Here is a 27,737-nt window from a genome sequence, read left to right on the forward strand (position 1 = left end):
TGAAACCATAGATACGAGGTAGTTTGTAGATGTTTACCACAATAGTGAAACCAGATATGAGGCAGTTAGTAGATGTTTACCGCTATAGTGAAACCATAGATACGAGGTAGTTTGTAGATGTTTACCACAATAGTGAAACCAGATATGAGGCAGTTAGTAGATGTTTACCATTATAGTGAAACCACAGATACGAGGTAGTTTGTAGATGTTTGCCACAATAGTGAAACCATAGATACGAGGTAGTTTGTAGATGTTTACCACAATAGTGAAACCAGATATGAGGCAGTTTGTAGATGTTTACCGCTATAGTGAAAACATAAATATGAGGCAGTTTGTAGATGTTTGCCACTATAGTGAAACCAGATATGAGGCAGTTAGTAGATGTTTACCGCTATAGTGAAAACATAGATACGAGGCAGTTAGTAGATGTTTATCAATATAGTGAAAACAGATACGAGGTAGTTTGTAGATGTTTACCACAATAGTAAAACCATAGATACGAGGTAGTTTGTAAATGTTTGCCACTATAATGAAACCAGATATGAGGCAGTTAGTAGATGTTTACCGCTATAGTGAAAACATAGATACGAGGTAGTTTGTAGATGTTTGCCACTATAGTGAAAACAGATACGAGGCAGTTTGTAGATGTTTACCATTATAGTGAAACCATAGATACGAGGCAGTTTGTAAATGTTTGCCAATATAGTGAAAACAGATATGAGGCAGTTTGTAGATGTTTACCATTATAGTGAAACCATAGATATGAGGTAGTTTGTAGATGTTTACCACAATAGTGAAACCATAGATACGAGGTAGTTTGTAGATGTTTGCCACAATAGTTAAACCATAGATACGAGGTAGTTTGTAGATGTTTGCCACAATAGTGAAACCAGATATGAGGCAGTTTGTAGATGTTTACCACAATAGTGAAACCATAGATACGAGGCAGTTTGTAGATGTTTGCCACTATGGTGAAACCAGATATGAGGCAGTTAGTAGATGTTTACCGCTATAGTGGAAACATAAATACGAGGCAGTTTGTAGATGTTTACCAATATAGTGAAACCAGATACGAGGCAGTTTGTAGATGTTTACCACTACAGTGAAAACATTGATACGAGGCAGTTTGTAGATGTTTACCACTATAGTGAAACCATAGATACGAGGCAGTTTGTAAATGTTTGCCACTATAGTGAAACCAGATACGAGGCAGTTTGTAGATGTTTATCGCTATAGTGGAAACATAAATAGGAGGCAGTTTGTAGATGTTTACCAATATAGTGAAACCAGATACGAGGCAGTTTGTAGATGTTTACCACTACAGTGAAAACATTGATATGAGGCAGTTTGTAGATGATTACCACTACAGTGAAAACATTGATACGAGGCAGTTTGTAGATGTTTACCACTACAGTGAAAACATTGATACGAGGCAGTTTGTAGATGTTTACCACTACAGTGAAAACATTGATACGAGGCAGTTTGTAGATGTTTACCATTATAGTGAAACCATAGATACGAGGCAGTTTGTAAATGTTTGCCACTATAGTGAAACCAGATACGAGGCAGTTTGTAGATGCTTACCGCTATAGTGGAAACATAAATACGAGGCAGTTTGTAGATGTTTACCAATATAGTGAAACCAGATACGAGGCAGTTTGTAGATGTTTACCATTATAGTTAAACCATAGATATGAGGTAGTTTGTAGATGTTTACCATTATAATGAAACCATAGATATGAGGCAGTTTGTAGATGTTTACCATTATAGTGAAACCATAGATACAAGATCGTGTGTAGATGTGCTACATAATGGTGAAACCATAGATACGAGGCAGTTTGTAAATGTTTGCCACTATAGTGAAACCAGATACGAGGCAGTTTGTAGATGTTTACCGCTATAGTGGAAACATAAATACGAGGCAGTTTGTAGATGTTTACCAATATAGTGAAACCAGATACGAGGCAGTTTGTAGATGTTTACCATTATAGTTAAACCATAGATATGAGGTAGTTTGTAGATGTTTACCATTATAATGAAACCATAGATATGAGGCAGTTTGTAGATGTTTACCATTATAGTGAAACCATAGATACAAGATCGTGTGTAGATGTGCTACATAATGGTGAAACCATGGATGTGAGACAAGCTGTAGCTGTATCACATAATGGTGAAACAACAGATAAGAAACAACTGTGCCACCTTCCCTAAGCAGGGCTTGCATTATACTTTGCTGAATTTGACTAGAACCACATATTTACCTCAAAAATTAACGTAAAGAAGCTTCTCAAGTGATCTGATACACAAAATAACTCTTATTGAATTATCATAGAGGAAATTATCATAGTGGGAGACACCATAATGAGCTTCATATGTTGTACATGTCTGGATTCAAACCCAGACATTCAACATGGTAAGCGAACATTCATTTCTAACAAAGATCTTCAATGTACCATCGTTCTAACTAAGATCTTCACTGTAGAACCATTCTAAAAAAGATCTTCACACTACAACTGTTCAAGGTATGATTTTCACCGTACCTCTGTGCTTACTAAGATCTTCAAAGTACCTATGTTCCAAAAAAGAGCTTCACAGTACCTGTTCTTACTTAGATATTCACTGTAGCTTCATTCTTACTAAGATCTTCAAGATTCATGTGTTCCAACTAAGACCTTCACAGTACCTCTATTCTAGATGAGACCTTGAGATCAAGTTCACATGATATTTCTATCAATCACCATGTCATAACTTCATTGAACACTGCTATTATTTGTAGCTGATCACATTCTGTAGGCAATAAACATTCATCATATTGATGAGGTGAGTGGAGGCCCTTGTCCTCCCGGTTAAAGATCAATAGCCAGTCAACAAATGGACTGGATTTTTGTTTGCTTTGGTACAGGCCGTAATTTATTGAAAGGCATCTCAACTGAGTAGTATGCACAGGTTTATTTGATCTGAGGCGACTTTTTATGAGGTGTAACAAGGTAATATCTGGGCCCCATTTCACAAAGCTCTCATAGTGCTATGACAATTGTAAGTCAGTGTTACTGTATGAATACTACAAGGAAAGTTACGAGATCTTGGGCTTACTTGAGCTTTGTGAATCAGGGCACTCAGGACAATAGCAAATGCAGCCTTGATTTACCTTCCAGCTAAATTAAACATGGAGAGGTGTATGTGTTTTTGTTTGTTGTTTCTGATTCAACATCATTTCCTTCTTTATGGAAATTGTAAATAATCAAGTATGGTCCAGACAATCTAGTGACTGACATCATAAGCATAGATCTACACAGCTGGGATATGATGACATGTGTGAACCAAGTCAGTGAGCCTAAATTAACCTGGACCAGAAAATACAATGATCAACAGCATGAGCATCAACCTAAATTATTTCCAGATTTCATCTCATATAAGGCTGATATGACTGAATGAGAATTGTTTTACGCCGATTTTAGCAATATTCCAGTAATATCTCAGCAGGGGTCAACAGAAACAGGCTTCACACATTGTACCCATGTGGGGAATCAAACCCGGGTCTTCAGCATGACGAACCAACAAGGGGTTCAATTCTTTATAAAAGCCACATGCCACAGGGCAAGTGATGTTAAGAAAGTAACTTGTCCTGACTAATTTTTCACTGACATTATCATGATGATGTAATTATGAAAGAATAAATCAACATGGTATTTGATGTTAATGCTTACTGGACTATTCATCAACAAGTGATAAAAAACAAATAACGATAACTCAGATGTGAGCAAATATGAAATGAAATCCAAGTTTATTTGCAGTTTGAACCCATAAACATTGATAAACGGAAATTGTCTTGTAGCCCATAGACAAGTAAGGTACCATTATTTGAAATGAAAACTGACTAATCCTGGGAGTTGCAATTGGACTTTTTGAATCCCTGACCAACGCTTTAGTTTAACCACTATGCTAATATGAATTATTTTGACTAAAACACTATTTCAAGCAGTACTGTGTAAAACCCAACAAAATCACTCCTTCAATATATAGCAAGCATAGGCCAGATGTTCCTCGAAGTGCTGTCCTCACCTACTCCACAATCCTGGTAGTCAATAATACAAATTACTTGCACATGAACTTAATTTTCTACTGGCTATTAAATGTTCATAATATGCACTAAGTGTCATATGTTTTATGTGTTAATGTCACACATATCAATAATATTTACCACCTGTTATAATTTCCAGAACTCACAGATGTGCAGTGAGAATGGCTCTATAATTGGCAGGACAACTAATGTCATAAATTTAAATTGGCTGTAGGTTCAAAGTGTCCCTGCGACAACTAAACTGCATTCCCTCTTTGAGAAATATTTTTTATTTGGACCTACATATAAAAATGTGTGGTGGATGAAAATCAAACAACAAATTTCTTTGCTATTTTCAGCTGAAGTTTCAGTCTTATCATCTGTAAAGGAAGAGTGAGTGAGTTTAGTTTTACACTGCTTTCAGCAATATTCCAGCAATATCATGGCTGAGGACACCATAAATGGGCTTCACACATTGTACCCGTGTGAGGAATAGAGCTCAAGTCTACAGCATGACGGACTAGCACCGAGTGAGTGAGTGAGTGAGTGAGTGAGTGAGTGAGTGAGTGAGTGAGTGAGTTTAGTTTTACACCGCAATCAGCAATATTCCAGCTATATGGGGTCAGTCTGTAAATAATTGATTCTGGACCAGACAATCCAGTGACCAACAACATAAGCATCGATCTGCACAATTGGGAGCCGATGACATGTGTCAACCAAGTCTGCGAGCCTGACCACCCGATCCCATTAGTCAACTAGACAAGCATAGTTGCCTTTTATGGCAAGCATGGGTTGCTGAAGGGCTATTCTACTCCGTGACCTTTATGGGTTGATATAGGAAGAAAGAAAGAGTGTTTCTGTTGTATTATGTTGATCTCACCCAAGTCAGTTTCACAGTCCCTGAACCTTACAGTTATTCCTTTCTGAAGGGTGTGTGGTAGACTAATGGTGAAAGTGTTTGTCACAAAGGTTCAAAGCCATATTCAAATACTTCCCCTTCTGAAATGCCAAATTTCAATGAGCAAGTCCAGATTTCTCTCAAATTTAGCTAATGGTGATGTTCGTTCAATTTTAATGTAATGAGATGTTTTCATCAAAACTGCATACATACTGAAGGAAAAAAATAAGGGTTCACATGAAAGCACAAGTGTTCCCCTATTTTTTCCACAAGCTTTGCATCGCGAAGTAACCTAGAGGAAAAAAAAGGCACATCTGCCTTTCTTGTGAACCCTTATTTGTTTTGCTCAGTATATTTTCAAATACTAAGCAGTAGTATAGACTTTCAACACTTACATTCTTTTCAGACAATGGAGTTGCATTTAATACTTTACGTAAAAAATTAACAATTGTGATGACTCTATCATACATGAATAACATAAAACCAATATATATTACTTAATCATAAGTATGTAATTTTCAGCTTAAATATTTTAGACAAAAATGTATTTCTTATCTTACAGGCAAAGCAGAATTAATGCTTATATCCTTATACATTTCAGCTGTTCTTATGGTACATAATTATAATAATCCTACCATACATTTTCATAACACAATCTGATGATGATGATGATGATGATGATGATGGTGATGATGGTGATGATGGTGATGATGATGATGATGATGATGATGATGGAAGTGGTTTGTTATCCGTTATGGAATAAATTAATAAACATGATGACTCAATCATAAATTACTAATACAAAACACAATTGGCGATACATGTTACTACCTGGCACCACACATATCATCATGATCATAAATATATAATTCTGCAATCTAAATTCTGTTGATTTATGCACATATTTAACACACCAGTAACTGTCATGTCAGCAGGTGCATCCCATATAATTAAACACATTTAGAGTCAGCATGGAGCATTGACTTCACTGGAACAAATGGAATCGGTTATTGAGTCAAGCTGTTAGTCATTAACAATGGCTGACATACTTTGTGGTTGTGCTCAGTCATGTGGCTGATCATTCACACCACATTCATGTTATTGTTCATCCTGAATACGGGTGCTTGCACAACCATGCCCAACACCCATTGGTACTTGGGCTTGGACATGTCAAAATCTTTGACCCAACTCATAATAACCTTCGCTACCCTGTAACATATTAATTCCTAACACCAAATGTTTAAGAAATGGTATTATATTCTTCAGCTTTGAGGCTAATAAAGTAAAATTTCGCATTTTCCCACATCATATCCATGTGTCATATTCAAAACAAAATTATGTCAAACTCTTCAAAGATAATACAACGTTTATATCATGAAAGAATAACATATTACGTTGTTTAACCTATCTGTTACATGATCATAATAGGTGCAGTATTGAGACGGGTACCCAGTAACGGTTAATTAACAGTGCATTGAGGCTGAATTATGTTTAAATTTTTCAGAAAAATTCTTACTTGAAAATCAGAATATTTATCCCGTATACAACCTACAATAAACACTACACTGTGGTAGTATTTTTGATTTCTAACTGACCTGAGTTTAGTTTTACCCCATTCTGCAATAATCCACCTATGGCACAAGAAAGTTCTAGAGTCTGTACTTTACTAAGAAAGTGTAATGCAAAATATAACATGTTAAATATGGCAGTCTATAAATAATTGAGCCTGGACCAGAAAATACAATGATCAACAGCATAAGCATCAATCCACGCAAGTGGGATAGAATGACATGTGTCATCCAAGCCAGCAAGCCTGATCATCCGATCCCATTTGTCACCTCTAATGACACATGGGCTACTAAAGATCAGTTGTAACCCAGATTTTCACAGGTCTTAACATTCTGAAGTGATGGTACTTGAACACTACAACGTGTACATACATGTACAAGTATCCTTCAATGACCACTTGATTAAGGCTTACTAAAGATTATTCCATAATGGACCATTGATTTCTTGGCTTTGGTTCAACTCAAGGGTTAATCCTAAATTGTTTTCTTACTTTTACAAATTCAAAGAATTGCTGGGACATTCACCCATGAGCATACCTTATCAGAGATAAGTATAATCTGACATTGCCCACCTGTGTACAGAGCAGACTCTGATTACAGGGCCTACTATTTAGGAATTAATGCTTTAATTTCACCTCTTACATACCAAGTTCACCTCTTACATACCAAGTTTGTTTTGAACAGAACACATTGTTCTGGCTTGTTGGTCTGCGAGTCAAGCCCTAAGTTATGAAGTTCGTAGACAAATGCATTTCTACACCCTCACTGTCAGTGTCAAACCCCAATGTACAACCTCACAGCCATGCCCCAATGCCCTAATTCACAACCTTAGTGTCCAACCTTATTCCACATCCTTACTCATCATTGTTATAATATATTTTACAGTCTTGAAGAAACATGATACCAAAACAAATTCAGTTCTTTTAATGTTGTAATTCATGACCTATAGCTACTCTCATGTACTGAGGTGAAAAACCAAACTTCCAGCACTTGTTTGTACAACGTGCCAGTTATTCACACTGGAGGATGTTGATAACACTCAGTGTGTTAGAAGCATGTTAAGCTGGATAATTAATATACATACACATGTACGCAATCTTACAGGTGGATACAAGAACACTCAAGATTATTATCTCCTATTCAAACATAGCCGTTGAGGCTTTGAATTTGAATGATAGTAAGTGTATTTGGGACTTATCTCTACCTGACAGGTTGGTAAGGATATCAGGTTCCTGTTTATTGGGGCCTGTCAGGTAGCCTAGTGGATACTGCATCCACTCATCATGTCGACGGCCCAGGTTCAGTTCCTCACATGGGTACAATTTATGAAGCCCATTTACTATGCTTGATCACATTCATGAAGTGTAGTGACTGATGTGAATTATTCATGAGTGAAGGTATGTTGTCTTACTTGTTGCTGCAAGTATGTGGCTTATTCAGTGAGACACTTATCTCATAACAGGATACACTTTATCTATCTCTGGTGAAGACTGAATGAGACTCTTAACTTCAGCTGAACAACAAAGAAGTTTTTTCAGACAGTTACAGTGAAAAGGTGCATTTAACTTACATGTTTGAACTATGGCCCAAAAAGATGAATATGTGTTTGCATGCCAGGAATGAAATAATCAAAATATAATTAATTGCTTAATGAATCACCTTTTACACACAGACTGTCACATATACATGTCAAAAAGTATGTGCGTAAGTGAATTTAGTTTTACGCCACACTCAGCAGTATTACAGCTATATGGCGGTGATCTGTAAATAATCGACATGGACATGCCTACAAAGAAAAATGTTTCTAATTATGACCTGTCTTGCAACAAAGAACTTGAAAACACATCAGAGAACAATATAAAAACCAAAATCAGCATAATCTGGTTCAGTGCCACAGCAAATGAATTATAGCAAAATACAAACATCTTAAGATAATTGACAAAAGCCTATTTATAGTTAGACAGTTACCATGCATGTATAATATACTCATCATCATCAACAAAAAGCAACAAGATATGCTATTTCTGCTGCTGTGTCATAAAGTAGTCCTAAATTCAATGCTATGTATTACTGAAAGTGAGTTTTATGCAGGGACACAAGAAATGGGCTTCACACCTTGAAGTAGTTGTACCCATGTGGGGAACTGAACCTGGTCTTTGGAGTGGTGAGCATGCAACCACTGGGCTACCCTACCACCCCGTTCTTATCCAGCATTTGTTGATTTTCTGCAAGTTGAAAATATATCTGTTTCTTTACTTATCAAGCAGTACTTGTTTAACATGGGCATGAAGTCTCATTAATCAAGGACCTGTCTTAATGCATCTCATAATAGACCACTATGAATTGATGTTCATCATTTCAATCACTGGATTGTATTTTCCACACATTTACATTGAAAATGAAAGCTACATAAACAATGTACATAAAGAATACTAAACTGTGTCCCATGTAATGCCATGCTATGAAACGAGAGAATTGTTTGGTATCTAATTTGCTTTCGCTCGTTAGACACCGATACCATTCACGAGTTTCACAAATATGGTGTTACACATGTTACATGGGACACAGTTTAGTATTTCATTTATTACTCACCCAACATTAGCAAATAATATCGCGCAAAGTCTTTCTTTCCTAAGAAGTCAACAAGTGTGGTGATAGTCAGCTTTCCGCGAGTCAACCAAGGTCTAATACTATCGTGATGGAGGAATTAGTATTGCAATGTCATAACTGTAAAATTGACGCCATACATATGACATCATGAAATGTTATTACACAATGTATATAAATTTGTAAAATTATTAAACAGTGATATCTTCAACAGGTCAGTAATAAAACACTGTATAACGTGGTAAAACATGGTAAATGGACTAAATTTTAATTCATATGCTGTACATATCTGTCTGAATCAACCATAACACTGAGGACTTATTCCTGGATAGAATGATAATGAGCTCTTGTGTAGAAATCGTCTTAAAGATACATGGATTACACAAGTTCAGAAACTTCTGGTCACGAACAATCATTTTAAGGTGAATAGGTAACGATCTGGCTGAAATATTGCTGATGTGGTGATAAATTGTAATTCAATTGATGAGGTGAATATATATATTCAGTTATAAAGAATATTCTTCTGAACAAAATATATATTTTAGTGAAGAATATCATGACTGAATGCATACGAACTCTGACATAGGTCTATCAACACTGAACATTCTGAAGATTGAGATGGTAGCACTCAAAGAATATAAAACTGGTAAATAAATGGATGGATGGTTGGATGGATGAGTGTGTGGGTGTACATGTATAGAGTAATGGATAGACAAACACTTAAGAAATATAACAAAACGAGTGAGCCGTGACGGGGTATATATAGCTGATACATATTATGACCCGTCTGTCGGTGTATTTGATGCAAATGTTACACAACGTGACAGGTCACGCCACATTGTTATTGTGTGTCGATGTTGTTCGCCTTCAGCACCATCCCGTTAACAACGCGTATCGATTGCGCACACATACTTCCATCATCACTTTCAGGTCACCATCTAAAAATACATTTGTCACGAGCCGCAGTTACACCAACTCTTACCTCAAATGTTTTACAATTATTTCATCCTCTCTTATTTTGGCCCATGAACCATGTAACGAATCTCTGCACCAACTGTAGGCCTTTTGCCTAACATCCCTCTCGCTAACAACATCGCCTTCCATTGTCAACTCGCCTCTGCGAATACCGAACAACGAGGCTAGTATACGTAGAATCTTCTTCCACGTGTTTAACAATATAGGTAACATAGTCAATCCAGGGAGGTCAAAGTTCGCGGGCAACACCTGGCCCAGATAAAATTTGATAAACACAAGCATGGAAATAGCTTCTTCTAAACCCGCATCACTGTATCCGGCAAGGGGAGTAACTCTAATACCTGCAATCTTCAGACAGTTCCAATAATGGCACCGAATCAACTATGGTATTGACTGTCGTTCAAAGACGGGAATGTTGAGCTGAATTCTCGCGGAGTGAAAATCAATATTCATCGATCGTGTTGTGAATACATTTAGACATAAACAACACGGAATATGACCCGGGAATATGTTGGGTTCTAATTTTATTAAACAAAACAAAAACGTGTCAGGAACAGCTGACAATAACTGTTTCCATTTTGGGGAAATGTTATAAATTCTACGCAGTGTTTTAACAGATGTTTACACACATATTGTATTTTATGCCAACTACTTAGTGATTAGTTGCGTGAAAACAAAATGCACTGAAAACAACGTTTCAAAGACGTTTAAAGGAAGAATTAGGACTCTTATGGAAAACCCCGTGTAAGCAATACATGCGCAGAACTGTATTGCGCAATCGGCTGTTGAAACGGGCGACTTCTCAGGGTGAGACGTAAATACGCCACGTCACCCAAACTACGGCAATGTGTATAATTCAATGGGATTGACGAATGACCGGAACTGACGGTAGAAAGTGGATTATTTCATTGTAGGAATATGAGAGAATTATGTTGTTAAAATTATTGTTAACAACACATAATCTATTTGTAACCTAACTGAGAGGCATTTAGAAGAAGGCGAGTTTACACCGCTTTAACGTAGAAGTTGGAACAGTAAGAAAGGGTAACTCGTGAAAGAACAATTGTTTTTACTACACCGAGAGAAAGAAGTTCATCCAGATATCGTCATCCTTCCTCAACCAACCTGTACATGTCATTGAAGATAATGAACTATGTTTAACGGCGAAGGAGTCTGGAGAATCGGGCCAGGACGCGGGCATTCTCATTCTTCTTAATGTTCCCAATGAGTGAGTGAGTGGGAAGTAAAATACTTCAGGATCCAATGTTCTTGTAGATAGAGAAGACAATGTATTTTCATAGATCATAATAAGTGAACGTAGGTTTACGTCACACTCAGCAATATTCCAACCATATGGCAGCGACTTGTTAATAATCGTGCATGGACCAGGCAATCCAGTGATCAGCAAAATGAGCATCGATCTACATAAATGGGATATGATGATGTGTGTCAGTGATGTCAGCGAGCCTGACCACCCGATCCCGTTAGTCGTCTCTTAGGATAAGCATGCGTTAAGAAAAAAAAATTCTAACCCGGTTCTTCACGGGTTGTTTTGTTAATGGTACGGTGAGAAAGTCGAACACTAGAAATATGATTCACAAATTATACCCTCGAAGCAATTCAAACCGGGATTTCGCGTGACGAGTGAACACTTTACCCACTAGGCTGCCTCCAACATAGAAGGTCAAATGAGGATAAACATAGAATCTCTTGTTAAAATATATTGACAGTTTTGTGGATGTTTCATTGGGAAATATAGCTTCTGATTCAGACTGATAGGAGAGTCGGCGCTTTAGTTTTGTTAGCTTTCTTTGGGCTCCAGTGGCCCTGTTATCTGAGGTGCTGTTATTCGGTGGGCTTCGCAAGGGCATAGCGACTGAATAAGTGACTATAGCAATATTATGACGGTGTACACCAGAAGTGGACTTCACACACTGCATCCATGTTGGGAAGCGAACCCGCGGCCATCGGACTGACGAGCGAACGCTTTAACTACTAGGCTGCTCCACCTTCCGCAAGGCCTCAACAGAAACCTATGCTTGTTGGTTGGAATCCCTGTCTGCTCCGCGTGTATTTTTAGAGTTGTTAGCTAGTGTTAAAAAACCTTTATGACCCACCTAACGTCATCTTTGCCCCCATTTGATTGTAGGTTGGGCAGCCTAGCGTCCGAAAACCCGACTTAACTACACCGGTACAATGTTTGAAGCCCATTTCTGGTGTTCCCCGTCTTGATATTGCTGGATATTGCTAAAAGCGACGTGAAATCACACTCACTCCTTCCACATAAATCTGTCTGTTACTCGAATACAGTTCAAAGCGGAGTCAAACCCAAATCATTCTCGATTTGCTAAATTAGAAGGTTAGTTATCGTTTAGCACCATTCTAGCAGTAATACGCCCTGGGTGCCAGAAACTGATTCCACATTATGTTTGTACCAATGTGGAGAATCTAACCCATGCCGTGTATGTGAGGATGTTAGCCGCTAAGGTATCTCGCACTGCGCCTTTAACAGTGCAGAATGATTCAAACCAAATGTAGGTCATCCGTGAATCAGAATGCTCGATAGGTCATTGACATTTCTCCTCCTTTATGTACGTTAACATAGGTGAACACGTGCACCTCATATTTGACGCTATATGTTACGCTGAGTTGTTAACACAGCATATATATCTCTTTATATATTCCGTTGAGCTGCCAACACTATGTATATATCTATATCTTCCCATATATTCCGTTCATCATTTAGCACAGTGTGTATACTTTTACCTCTCTCCATTGATGCCGCTGAACTGTTAACACAGTGACTGTGAATATACCTATACATCTATATATCCCCGTTAAGCTGTTAATATAATGTATGTACCTTTATTACCATACGGGGGCGAACATATCGGGGTTAATATCTTTCAAAAAATCACTTTGTCATTGTGACATGACGTCATGAACAATGCTATGACGTCATGTTTCTTCTGTGACGTTGCGTTCTACATGCGACGACAGCGGATACCCAACCCAGCCTGTGTTTGAGAGCGGATTTGGGTTCATTTTGCCTCAAATTGACGACTGTGGTAATAAACAGAATATTATTTTATCATCTAAAACCGTGTTCCACGGGAGATGTCGCTTGTGTGAGATGAGACGATATGTTACTCACCCGTTGAAGATACTACGGCAATATTGCACTAGCGTAATACCGCTTTACGTATGACGTCAAAATGGTTCAAAGTTGTGACGTCACAATGCTAATGCCGATGTCGCAATGTTACTAGATCTTGCTTGACTCGCGGGAAGCTGTAGGGAAGTCCTCACGCTGTAGGGAATTTCGCGGCAGTTTCTGTCAATTTATGTTGGCAAGTAATAAACAGAATACTAAACTCGCTTCCATGAAATATCATTTTTATTAAACGAGTTAATGATTTGGTATCAAACGAGCGAAAGCGAGTTTGATACTAAAACTTTAACGAGTTTAATAATAGGTCCCGAGGTAGAATAGTCCTTCAGCAACCCATGCTTGCCATAAGAGGCAACCATGCTTGTCGTAAGAGGCGACTAACGGAATCGGGTGGTCAGGCTCACTGACTTGGTTGACACCTGTCATCGGTTCCCAATTGCGCAGATCGATGCTCAAGTTTTTGATCATTGGATTGTCTGGTGCAGACTCAATCATTTACAGAGTGTGGCGTAAAAATACATTCACTCACTCGGCAAGTCTCGGATGTTTTTTACTTGAACAACTTGATTGAACAACTGATATCTGATATCAGTAAAGACTTGGGTCAGATTCTCTATTTCCCTCGCTCTCGTTCTGGAAATACCAACATTCAGACACTCGTGTCGTAAACACAGTATGACGTAGGAACTCATATAATATTCTCTATTTATTTCTCTATATATGCGTTGATCTGCATTTAACATACTGAACATTTGCACGACAGACAGATGACTTGAAATCTGTTGGCAACACACAGGGATTTCATGACATGTTGGTTGATTTTCATCGCCGCACTCTGCACTATTCCATTTGAATGCAAGTGTTCTTTAAGTAAAGTCTTTGGATTACACATGTATACGTAGTGATGTTATGGGCGTTTTAGCCGTGGAACGCTGCATACAAAAATTCATACATGCATACACACACACACACACACACACACACACACACACACACACACACACACACACACACACACACACACACACACACACACACACACACACACACACACACACACACACACACACACATACATACATACATACATACACACACATTCATACATATATAGTATTCCCAGAAATTATTGAGAATCATGTTGCGTCATGTAACTCATTACGTTTATTAACTTCTGGCGTTTTACTTACATAAACATGTTAAAACATCATCCTTTTACAGTCTCAGTCTTGTTTTAGTACTTTGTTAGACCTCCTCGCTCAGCAATGCATGCCTGAATACGCCTAGGCACACTACCCATCAAAGTTTGTAGGTAATCGTGTGACAGGGTATCCCAATATTGGACCACCTCGGCCTTCATATCTTCAATATTTCTCAGTCCCTTTTGGTTTATTCTGTCCTTCGTGACTCCCCACACATTCTCAATTGGGTTTAGGTCTGGGCTGTAACTAAAACATTTTCTCCCGACAACCACTGTTTTGTGTAGCGCGCAGTGTGTTTTGGGTCATTATCATGCTGGAAAATCCAATCATCTTCATACAATGTTTGTGCTGTCGGAAGAAGGTGACCATTTAGAATGTCAACGTATCTTTCTTTTGTCAAGTTTCCCTTGAAAACACACAATGTCGTCACTCCGCGAGCCGATATGCCACCCCACATGTGAAACTTCGGGCTATGTTTTGGTCGCTGGTAGATACTTTTGACAGTATCTTTGGTCCAGATTTTCACACAATTAGGGAAAAGCCAAACAGAACTTTCATCCGAAAAGAAAACATTATCCCAATCTTGATTTTCATGAGCCCGACACCAGTTTAAACGTTTTTCCTTTTGTGCATCTTTCATCAACGGCGAGGGAATTCCACGTTTTTTCACCCAATTAAGTCTCTGTAATTCCTGCCTAACTGTTTCATTGCATACCTGAGGACTTCCTCTGCTAATCATTTCATTTCTGATGTTCTCAACACTTTTCAATTTGCCCCTACTCACAATCTGCCCAAGTCTTCGGCAATCCACAACACTGAATTTCCTAGGCCGACCTGCCCCTGCTTTGTGCTCTATCCCGGTTCCTGTTTGAATATTCTTCAAAGTTCTGTATACTGTAGACAGAGGAATACCATGTCTACAAGCTAACACTTTAGCATCAGCCTCACCCCTTTCAAAATCATCTAGAATGAGCTTTCTTTTCTCTCTTGCTTTTAATTCTGCCATGTCAACACAGGAAGCCGTCTGCTCAGACAAGGGAGATAACTCTTGACGTAATGAGCTGCCTTCTAAGCCTTCAAGAGTTGTCTCCCTTATTTAGTATGCTTAGTGCATAGTGAAAGCCCTTTTTCCAATCTTAGCATCATTAGAAAAAAACAAAGATTTTCTCAATAATTTCTGGGAACACTGTATACATACCTTTGTGTGTGTGTGTGCGTGCGTGTGTGTATAGTCATATGTATGTATAGTATATACATAGAGCAGACATGTAGTGTAAACAAATAAGAACATCTCTTAAACGTACTGGACCATCACTTTCCGCTTGAATGACTCACTTTTGTTACTGAAAGTCAGTACATTTGGCTCGAGTGTTTGACATCTTGGGCGGGGCAGAGATTTGAATATAGGTTGGAGCAAAGACGTTATATTTTCTAAGACGTTAAGTGAATCTCCTTGAATCCTTTTGAATGCAGAAATAATCGAATGTACCGTATTAACATTCAATAACCTGAGCCCGATTATATATATGTGTGTGCGTGCGTGCGTGTGCGCGCACACACACACAGTACACCATTGTACTGGGTCTTATGCTAGCTTATGCTAGATAGCGATATCCTCTTAATCTACATTTGGTTGAAACTAAAACAAAACATCCCGAGACAAGAACGAATGTTTACACATAATTCAAAAGTATAACAGGGTGAGTATTCATTTTGTTTTCTGTCCATCCCTACATACACTGAGCCACATGTGTCGCCAGGTCACGGAGAGTCAGTGGTGTAGGGGGCACTATTGCAATTCTCGTGTGTCTGCATGTGTTGGTGACGCGGCATGAACGCCCTGTAACATCGCTATTGGATTATGATTCACAAACACATGATGTGTTCGGAATCGCGCCACGGACTAGCAGAAGATATTTATCATGAAAACAGGATTTTAAGCAGGTGGATTGAAACTCGCTTTTGCAAAGGCCTATAGGTTCGATCACAATAATTTTCGTTTTACAACTTCTTTTTCCTTAACATACCCAAGTCAAAACTAATTTAATTTCTAATAGCAGATGAAAGAATAAGACAATAAATAGTAGGCCAAATTGTCGTTACCATCACAACCCTATGATATTTCACCTTATATAAGAAAGTAATAAATACGGTGCTAGGTATGGCAGTACTAATGCATATTATAGCGTATGTCGTAAATTTTAATAAGTTGCTTCAAAGCTATCACCAATCACTTGTTATCTATACAGTTACATGCGTGATGGAGGAGAGCATGTATCACAACTTTTCTCAATAATCTGACATATAAATGTAGCGTGAAACCGGCAGATACCCACAGAAGAAAGTATTTGCCCTACCTGTAACAACGATGTCCTGTGTCTATAAAAGGGATATAAAGTGGGGATGAAATACACATGGGGATGAAATACACATAATTTTGATCTTTCATGATAATCTCTCTGCCTATCAGATTGAGAGTGCTTGTTAAATAGAGCCGGTATTTCCATTCTAATTGTGTCTATACAGTTATACATTCCTCGAACGTTCTATTTATATTTACGTCAGATACATTGTGTACTACCCGTTTCTCTTTTGATGTTCTCAAACGACTGTTACAAGTTCGAAGAAAAGTCTTAAGACTATATCCCATACAGTTCTGTAACATACACATTGTGCTACAAAATGGCTAGAACTTGGATCCGTTCGGGAGAATATCAGAGGGACAACGATATAATGTTGTAGAAAGCACTGAGATATTGCATTCATGCCGGAAAGATATTTTTCGGCAGTTGTAAGATCTGAACTTGAACATGGGAGGCCTGCGTCTACGTCTGCGGCTGCGTCAGGTTAAAGGCCAACCAGATGTTGAGAGGAGAGGAGAGGAGAGGAGAGGAGAGAACATTTATAATTCTCAGACCGGGAAACTCGTAATGTGAGGTGCAAATATACAGTTGTGAATACATGGCATAGCGACATGGTTTACAAGGTAGAGTGTACAGTTTGCGTGATAATGCTAAAAAATATACAGAGTTTTTCTTTTTCTTTTTGTTTGGAAAATAACCCCACTAGTCCGCTTGACAAGCCGTTAAATCTTAAAACGTAGGGCTTTTAAACATCATTCTGGGATACAAGTTTTCCGATGATGTTTGAAGAAAGCGTAGAGAAAAATGTTGTGAAATTCATCGCCAACATCGGGACGTAATTTGCCTAACACGTTAACATGAACAGATTCTGTAGATGTAGTTTTCTAAACCCAGTTTTCTCAGCCGTATATTGGCTTAACCATGGCATCAAATAGATACAGAAGGATTTTATTGACAGGTTTCATGTGCAACCTTTCCGCAGAACGATTTACATTGCTTTTGTTGCAGATTCGCAAATTGATTTTATAGTGGTTTTGAAAGCTCCATGTTTTACAGTAAAGAGTAAATGCGTGTAACGTCTTTTGCAGTTTTTGGTTTTTTGAAGGCCAATAATAATATGTCGTCGGCGTAAAGAAGCGCCAGTAACATACATGTACATGTACGCAATGTATATATTCAACAGCCCGCCGGGTGACTTCGACTTAACAGAAAGACTGGGGCATGTGTTTGGTGCCAGGAGATTTGCTGCCTCGTATGTCTCTAGTATCATCTGCCAACTGGAAGCATTGGAGGCTACAGTTTATTCCTCAAGTAAGCACTTCATCAGAATGTCCAGAATGCATTGCTTTTGAAAAAAGGAAATAAGGAACAGGCTTCAAACCGTAAAAACGAAAGTAATTCACAGATGAAAAGAAAAAAAATAGAAAAAAATGAAAAACGTAGATAAAAAATGAAGAAGAAAATAAAAACACACACACGCACATACAAACGGAATTTAAGGGTTCTGTTGAACAGTCCAGTGACTACAGCTTTCTTTAACCTAGCCGTTGCCCCGAGTTCTATTCCCATAAATGCGTACAGCGTGTGAAGGCAGTTTCCGGTGCCTTCAGCGACGTGAGTGAGTTAGGTTTTACGCCTCTTTTAGCAATACACTAGCAATATCACCACGGGGGACACCAGAAAATGGCTTCACACATTGTACCCATATGGGGAATCGAACTCGGGTCTTTGGCGTGACGAGCAGACGCTTTAACCACTAGGTTCCCCCAATGATCATGCTGGATTGTTGATAAGGTCGCACATCCTCCCCACACACCTACTATGTATGTTTGATGTGGGAGGAAGATCCGGAGTAATGTCGGTATCAGTGAGTGAGGTATCTTGACATTCATGATGGTGATTATACAACACAGACGTACAGTGCGACAATATGTTACAGCCATTTTTTCGAGTCTCCTGATGCATAGAAATGAAACATGTATATAAAATCAGTAACACACTTTCCTATTAACAGATACTCGTTGATAGGCGAAAGGGTATTCGTAATGTTTTGATTTTCAAACAAAAACTTGATGTGAGGTTCCGGTTTAACGTCCTACTTCAAAATATCTCACTCATATGGCGTGCTTGAGTGTGTAAGTGTGACTGTTTGTATAAGCTCAGACTTAAGCTGGTTTTACAGTGCTATCTAGCTCACCGAGATACCATACCAGATACGCATGAATATTCCACTCAGACACATTATCCTGACCCCGAGCCGACCAGTCCTTGTTGTGACCATTCATGTCGAGACAGGCAGGGAACAACGTGTTTTGGTAGAACGTAGCCGGGGATTGAACTCGCGACCTTCCGCTCTGCGAGCAGACGATCTAACCACTACACCACGGAGGCGACCTTGAACTTGAGAACTTTGACTGAAACTGACATCTTTGACTTGTCATATTTTTGTTTCAAATCACATCTGAGGCACTGTAGCTGATAAACACATAAATGATTTACACATGCTTAAGAACTTGAGCGTTAAACGGTATTTTCGATTCAAGGGAGCCATCTCCCGGAGGTTAATAATACGAGTTGTACCATGTTTGAGATGTTAACACATCTGTACATAGCAATGGGAAAGTGGAGACCACTGTGTACGTAAAACACTATACATTGATATAATCTGAGCATGAAATTAGATGTGGAATCAAATGCAGAAACAAAGCACACAAGTATTTACCACCAGGATTTATAACCAATACGGTATACAATGCTAACACAAAAATCTACAGAAACTACCACAATGACTGCACAGACTGACGCCAACAATCCCCTAGACTAAGGCTTAGTCTCTGAACATATAATTTTCATAGCAACAAATAAACACATTTAAATTGAAAAGGTGCCCAAGGAAGACCAGAAATTCAGAACCTGAAACTGAGGAAATCTAGATTTGCTTTATTTGGGCCTTTAGCACCGAAGAGAGGCTTAGCCAGTTGAAAAAATAATGTGGTTCAGGGACTGTGAGACAGACTACATTGCAGAGAGGGTTAGGCAGTAGGGAAAATAATGTGGTTCAGGGACTGTGAGATATACTACATTACAGAGAGGGTTAGGTAGTAGGGAAAATAATGTGGTTCAGGGACTGTGAGACAGACTACATTGCAGAGAGGGTTAGGCAGTAGGGAAAATAATGTGGTTTCAGGGACTGTGAGAGAGACAGACTACATTGCAGAGAGGGTTAGGCAGTTGGTAAAATAATGTGGTTCAGGGACTGTGAAACAGACAAAGAATCCCCGTTCTGTTTTCTGGTTAACGCCGAACTGACCAATGTTCCAGCTACAGAATGGACCATCTCAGCATCTGCAAATAATTGAGTCTGGAATCAGCTGAGTGAGTCAGTGAGTGAGTTTAGTTTTACGCCGCACGTCGCAATACTCAAGCTATATGGCGACTGTAAATTATCGAGTCTGACAATCCAGTGATCAGCAGCATGAGCATCGACCTGGGCAATGGGGAACCGATGGCATATGTCAACCAAGATAGTTAGCCTGACCAAACGATCTTGTTACTCGATCCTCTTACAACAAACATGGTCGCCTTTTGTGGCAAGCATGCGTTGCTGAAGGCTTATTCCACCCCGGATTTTCACAGGTCCTGGAATCAACTGATTAACATGAGCATCGATCTACGCAGTTGCGTGAATGTGATACAGGCGTCAATCAAATCAGCAATTTCCAACTCACTCATAACGCCTCTTATTACGACCAAGGGTATGATGAAGGCCAGTTTGAACCAGACCTTCAATCCCGTAACAAAAGTGGTAACACAAAATACTACAAATCCAAATGATGCAGGTTCGAATCCCACCGAAGCATTACACTATCGTGTTCATAAACGTGTCGTTTATGACTAACTGTTCACAGGTAATATTAAGCCAGCAACTAGGACGATGTGGTAGCTTAGTGGTTAAAGCGTTCCCTCTAACCTAGGTTCGATTCCGGATATGGTTTCTTGTGTTCCCATCTTTATTTCGGTACTGAAAAGGCCACAGACTCATAGTACATTTATATACACAGTATCTATTGAGCAGCAGAAACGCATATGTCAAATATTTACAGTCAACAAATTTAAAATTGATTTTTTTATGTATAAATGCAAAATACATAATATTCTTGACAGGTCCTGGAATTTAGTATTTTCTAGTATTTTCTTCTCTTCATAATAATATACATGTAGTCATTCTTATTTCATGTGTATGAGTGTAATATATAGTAGGATCTTAAACTTCTTTCTAAGTTTTTCATACATTTCATATACTGAACGTTTTGCTCCTAACTGCATCAGACAGGTGGATAGATTCGCTGGTGACAGTGTTATGGTGTTGGGAACGATCTCATACATCCGCAGATCGGAACTTGTGCTTGTCCAAGGCAATCTGACGGCCAATGGATACATCGACCAGATTCTCCGTCCGCACGTCCTTCACCTTGTTGGCCGTCAACGGCAGCTCTTTCAACAGGACAACGCCAGGCCCAACACGGCACGTGCCACCGTGGACTGCTTGGCCAATAACATCAATACCCTCCCCTGGCCCTCCAGATCCCCGGATCTAAACCCAATCGAACACCTTTGGGATCAGATCGATAGACGGGTACGTCGACGTCGTAATTCACCACAGGATCTTCAACAGTTGTTCCACATGCTACAGGAGGAATAGAGAAGGATTCCACAACAAAACATCCAACGACTGATTCGATCTGTACCCAGGAGGTGTCGCGCAGTGGTACGAGCTAGAGGTGGTCATACTTCAACACCACCTGGTGGACAGCAGTAATGACTGTGATGACTGTTGTTCTCATGAAATATGGACAAGATAGCAATCCATTGCTCCACAAACTTTCATTCATGTATCTTTGTTTTCTGATCTACATGTCTTTGAATAACACCAAATTTTCATTGATATTTCGGTTTTGCGTTTCTTTTTTTGAAGAGTGTATGTAGAAAGCGCTTGATTTCGGATACATTCAAACAGGTAAACAATACTGAAGTGTTAAGTTAATTTTGCTTGTGTATGGAACCTAAATATAGTTTGGGCGGTGACTTATATTTCCACCAAAGCTTTTTCACAGTGGCCACACGTAACGAAGGTAGATATGACAGGAGTAGCCTCTGTGGGAAGAAACTGATTCCTGTGACTGATCACACCAAATTATTTGTGTTTTGTATAGCCCATACTAATTTCGTTCTAGATGTTCTTTTCACATAATTATTATCATAGAAAATTATATTGGTCGAAACCTTCAAAACCTTCAGATAGCCCGTTTGTTTTCTGGAACGTAAGGAACTTGCACAGCGAAAGCTCCCATCACTACCCTGTGAATTACCACTGTATGGAGTACAAGCGCATCGCCACCTACTTCCGTAATATTTGGCAACACGTTGAGCACTATCAAAACGTCAGCGCAGAATGAATGCATGAGGTGTGTATGCTCCATATACTTAGTTGAATATGTATGGAATGTGTTAATTCTCTGCTCAGGTGTGCCAACGCCGTGAAACTATGTGGAACAAGTTTATTAAGCCGGTGAGTCGTGTAAACAATAATAAATAAACACAAAGGGTCGATGAAATGTGACAGAAAACAAAGTTAGGTCTTAGAATCGTTCGGGGATGGTCGTGACACTGATCAAATTGTGATAAGCCTGTTGGAAATCTAAATTGGTGTAAAAATTCAAACAGGAATTCGTGCTATTACATAATACGTTCACCCCAATAAATAGTGTTATAAGAATTGATGTATTAAAAGAGAACCATATCTTTTATATCGCTTTGCCCAGAGACCATATAATCGATTAAGTGGTCACTGCTTTGCGGGAGTTGGGCTTTAGTTCCCCAACAATCCTTTCAGTAAGGTGTAGTTTATAATATCTGTGTGTTAACTTGAGAAATTTAACTGGTCGGTGTCCTCCCATTTGTGAGACCAATGAATTGATGGTTGGGTGCACATAGGTGTTGCTTCCCCATCCCAAATAAGAAGTGGGAACAGCCCAGTTGCTGAAGAATATCCACAGGAGGCATAGTTTGTTAAAGAGTTACTTAACATCGAAGACATGGTTTGTTAAACAGCATTTATTGTTTTCATTAAAGAACATCTTTAGATACAGAAACAATGGTAGATTATCAAAGATATAGAGTGGCCAGGCAGACATCAGTACTTGCTGAAGCTCTACCATATAATGATTATCGAGCAGTCAAATGGAAATAAATATATTTATATCATTTATAGTTAAAACAGTTATTGCAATCATATTTTATGATGTACATTGAATTAGGTATCTACCCTGTCAGTAGATCTGTAAATGTGAGAATTATATCAAACTTGACCAAAATCTTATTTTGCAATGGCAATTTGAATACCATATTTTATGATGTAATGCACAATTTAAATTCTTCAAATGCTGATTAAGTGTCAAGCGTATCATATCTTTGCTTTTTTAGAGCCTTATTTGTTACAATAATAACCGTATTACTATAATCTCTAGTTAACTAAATTTAGATCTTCAAACCACTGGTTGCCCATTGAAATAGGATGTTGTTATGACATTGAAAGATATTAAAAGAATTCGCCAATTTTATACATCATCTGTCAGTGATGACCTCTACAATATATTTTACTGTTCATCACTAAATGCCATTAAACATCCATTTCCTTCCCAGCATTTCTGTAAACATCCTATTACTTTAATGTGTATCAATATGCTGTATATTCTTTGTGTCACCATATGTGATATTTTAGAATAAAATAAAGTGTTCTGTTAGGTCACAAGGTTCTATTACATAGCTAAACCCAAATTAGCTATGGTCAATCACAACAAGGAGTCTCACAAGTTGGAGTAGACTGAACCAGTCCACTAAGAATAAGGGTGATGTTAATTCGCATTATGTTTATTGTAAGCTACAATGAGGTGTATGCGAAATGGGATTTGCACCACAAGGGCTTGCATCGCCTGGAAACAGTGTGTGAAAGATATACAGATGTAGACCTACCTTTGTACCATATAAAATGAAAGGGATGTAAGAACAAAACCACCTCCTTTTATATTGTACTAAGATAGGGTCTCTACATCTGTATGCCTTTTTATTGCTAATTCTAAGCAATAAAAGCCTCGGTGGTGTGGACCATATGAGGACAGCTCGGGTGTGTTATCCCCAATAGACTGCCCTTGAATTCCTGAGTATAAAAATGACTTTGACTGACCATGTGAAAAACCACTGATACAAACATTATGTATGGATGTAGTTGCAAGTTTGGATTGGGAATGCAGTTGTTATGCCAGAAATGCTGTTTTATTTATGGACCTATGAAACTTCCTGTGGCCAACTGTTCATACTTGCAGGAGCAAGCATACACATTTTGTTGAAGGTGTGTATCACAACATACACATTTTGTTGAAGGTGTGTACAAGGTTTTAATATGATCTACAAACCTCCAGTGGACTCCATTTACAAATATATCTGTTATCATAAATTTGGACGAAGACTGAAGGTGCATTGCAAATAACCAATCGCTTGCAAGTGATGTAAAGCGATTCGCCTGACAACGGAGTGCAAACTTTTAGCCGCTTGCAATCACAGCGATCATTGGATGAGGCTGCTTCTTCCTCAAACCAAAATGGTGGCGTAGGGGACATTTGAATTCAACAGCTGAACAAGAACTGTTCAACTGGCTAATTGGCAAACTTACATCCCATCATCCACAGTTTCTTTCACAGTTTCATTGTACTCATCAACACACATGAATTTGTCACTCGTCATCGAGACTCTTCTAATACATTCATTATTTGAGCCAGATGAGCAAATGGCAATCACCCTGCCATTTTTGGAAGAAGCAATTCATTTGCTTACTGTAAGTGATTTCTGGCTTGCAGCGCCCCCTTATATTATGTCGGGGTGAAATGGTACGCTCTTTCCTTGGAATGGTATATTTTGCAGTTAAAGGACCATCGGTTCAGTCTGTTTCAGTTTAGTGTATGATCTGTACCTTATACTGTATAATACCATGAAAAAATTAACCGTAGTCTTTCTTATGTGAATGAACAAAGCTGTCATTTAAAGAGGTTATTAAAATGAAGGTAAACGAAAATGCTGAATTTTTGAATTGCGTTATGGTCACCAAAGGCAAAATACCAAGGTTCTACTAATACTACGGTATACTGTTTCACCCCTAACACTGTGCATCTCTAGGGACACTAAATGAGTATGGTTGTAAATACTATATTTATGTTTCTGCAATAAACAAAACCCTGGGTGTAACATACACCTTAGCACAGAATCTGTTGCAGAAAGGGCCATCACACATTACTTTGCTGTAGGAGATATTTGGCCCTAAGCTGACCAAAGACAAATGTCAGGTGTGTCAGTTGGCATGCAGTCCTGGCTGATGACCACACCATCATTGGTGGTTTGGAAAATGTCAGCAACTGGCATATCCATGAACTCCCTCCCATGTAAAGCTGGTTGGTCAGTTTGTTGTTGTTGTGCCACACTTGGTAATATTCCAGTTATTCTGTAATCAATATCAAGTCTGCACCAGACAATCCAGTGATCAACAGCATGAGCATTGATCTATGTACTTGGGATATGATGACATGTGTCAACCAAGTCAAGCAGCTTGACACCCAATTCTGTCAGCTGCTTCTTGCGACAAGCTTGGGCCACTGAAGATCAGTTCTAACCCCAATCTTAATGGGTCCCCATATACATGGAAGTCTGGGCTTCTTCGTTAATAGCATCAATACAAATTTTGAAAGATGAAATCTCTAAAACCTTTCTTCTAATTGACCATGTCCCCCACCTCTATCTCCATGTTAAGTAAAGTGTCGCAAATGTATCACCGACTAAACTTCAAGACAGTAGGTTATGTGACAATGGGACTGTTTTTCCAGCTTACTTTTTCATCGTTTTTTGTACAAAACTCCCTCCTGTGAGCATTAAAGTGGATTCAGTCCTTGTCCAGCCATCATCATGTGCCCAGAACCTTGGAGTTATCATGGACCACTTGATGTCCAGTAAAGCTCAGGCACTCAAAACTGTTCAAACTGCAAATTCCCATCTCAGCAAAGTATGCAAAATCTACAAGCACATTGATACAAAGCTGCAAAACGCTAACATATTCCTTTGTCACATCTAGATTAGACTATGGAAACTCAATGTCTTCTCTGTGTATGCACCTTGATTCTGGAACTCCATCCCAGTGGACATCAAATTTGTCGACTGTTCAGTCCTTCAAAAAGTCTTTAAAAACTTCTTTGTTTATCCAATTACTTTCATCGACTGCTTGTCTGAAAAGTGACGTCAATCAGGCGTAGCCTGGAAATTAGGTGCTAAACAAGTTTAGTATTATTATTATTACTATTATTATTTTCTACAACCTGTTACCATCATTTTTCATCCAAAGCTCAACTCGTCTTGAAATCGGCATACTCATGCTATTTTGTTTAAGAGGCAGTGGGGTAGCCTAGTGGTTAAAGCATGTGCTCGTCACCTGGGTTCGATTCCCCACATGGTTACAATGTGTGAGGCCCATTGCTGGTGTCTCCTGCCTTGATATTGCTGAATATCACTGAATGCAGTGTAGAACTACACTCACTTTTTCACTGTTTTGTTGCAGGTGGAGTACAGGGCCACCATGATGCCACATCTCTGTTCTTGGAAACAACCATGGGAAACACCCTCCTGATCCTGCTGTGATAATTTGACAACAGAATGATGTGTGACTCGGTGATAACCCTGAACGTCGGGGGCATCCTCTACACCACAACTAAATCAACCCTCAGTAAATACCCCGACTCCATGCTCGGCGCCATGATCAGTGGAAAGTTCCCGATGACGCAAGACCAAAATGGACACATGTTTATTGACAGAGATGGACAGATCTTTCGACATATATTAAATTTTTTACGATCTACACGACTAGCATTACCTGCCCAATTTTCTGATTATGATTTGCTTCTAATTGAGGCTGATTTTTACCAGATAAGTCCATTGATTGATGCAGTAAACCATGCTCTTGAAAACAAGTGTGAGAAACTGGAATCACACTATTTAGAAATAATTGAAATGAGGACTGGCCTATCTGCAACCATGCCAACCAACAATTCTCGTATTAAAACAGTGTTGTCTGGACGAAAGGATGTTATTCTCACTCTTCCCGAGCAGCTGATCGGTGAAGAGGCAAAAGAAAAGCTGCGAGAAAAAAGTGGAAATGAATTTATTGAAGTTGAACTAAATTCGTCTAGTGTGAGGCTACGTTTTTGTGAGGTGCTGAAAAACCGAGGCTGGGTGTTGATCAACTCTGATCTGTCGTCTTCCTCTGGGATTTCTAACGCAGTGCAGGGTAAGCTCCATCATGAACACAGTTACAGGGACCGATGGCGGATAGATGTACCGCAGAGGACCTTGACACCCGCTGTCAGTAATGGGGACATGATTGAAAATCTGGAAAACTAACCCTACCCTCAAGTGCGCTTGTTTTAAAATTTTTATGAATAAAGTTTATTATAGTTTTCATTTTGATCTTATTGATATGTGGATCAAAAACCTCAACATATTTTTCGCATGGTCGACATAATACTAATAATAGTGCATTTGTATGGCACTATTTCTAAACATAAAGATGCTCAAAGCATACAATGTGATTATTATTTCCAAGGATAAGCCAAGCTGCCAGTGAGGTGGTAGAGGGTTATTACAACTTGTTCAGCTTGACCTGATCAAGTGAATGCAAATCCATTTCATGACCTTGTCAAAACAGGCTGGGTCTAATATTGTGAAGGGTGCACCTTTGTCAGTTGATTGTCAGCATGTCTGAACAGCTGAGACATGGTTGCTGTTTGACATACCAGTGT

At 38.9% G+C, this 27,737-nt stretch overlaps 2 protein-coding genes across 3 annotated transcripts in view; one reads left to right on the plus strand and one right to left on the minus strand.

The window, feature by feature from the left end:
• LOC137262145 (choline/ethanolamine kinase-like) overlaps window positions 1–10,432 on the minus strand; it is a 33,318-nt gene extending 22,886 nt beyond the window's left edge. The window contains exon 1 of the mRNA XM_067799927.1: window positions 10,116–10,432. Within this exon, the coding sequence (XP_067656028.1) occupies window positions 10,116–10,390 (275 nt within the window). The 5' untranslated portion in view covers window positions 10,391–10,432. The remainder of the gene's footprint in view (window positions 1–10,115) is intronic.
• Window positions 10,433–22,237: 11,805 nt separating this feature from the next.
• LOC137261237 (BTB/POZ domain-containing protein KCTD15-like) lies at window positions 22,238–27,399 on the plus strand. 2 transcript variants are annotated; one of them, XM_067798950.1, is made up of 2 exons: window positions 22,238–22,310; window positions 26,501–27,399. In XM_067798950.1, exon 2 carries the CDS (start codon window positions 26,596–26,598, stop codon window positions 27,337–27,339), a length of 744 nt encoding a protein of 247 aa, XP_067655051.1. In that variant the 5' UTR covers window positions 22,238–22,310; window positions 26,501–26,595; the 3' UTR covers window positions 27,340–27,399. The 2 variants fall into 2 exon arrangements, with proteins under 2 accessions (XP_067655051.1, XP_067655050.1); XM_067798949.1 differs by having other exon boundaries at window positions 22,279–22,414.
• The last annotated feature ends 338 nt before the right edge of the window (window positions 27,400–27,737 follow it).

The sequence above is a fragment of the Haliotis asinina genome, chromosome 14 (genome assembly GCF_037392515.1).
Source record: "Haliotis asinina isolate JCU_RB_2024 chromosome 14, JCU_Hal_asi_v2, whole genome shotgun sequence".
NCBI classification, from domain to species: domain Eukaryota; kingdom Metazoa; phylum Mollusca; class Gastropoda; order Lepetellida; family Haliotidae; genus Haliotis; species Haliotis asinina.

What these genes read in the sequence shown, in the direction of transcription:
- LOC137261237 (XM_067798950.1), top strand. Translation starts at nt 26,596, where the DNA reads ATGATGTGTGACTCGGTGATAACCCTGAACGTCGGGGGCATCCTCTAC.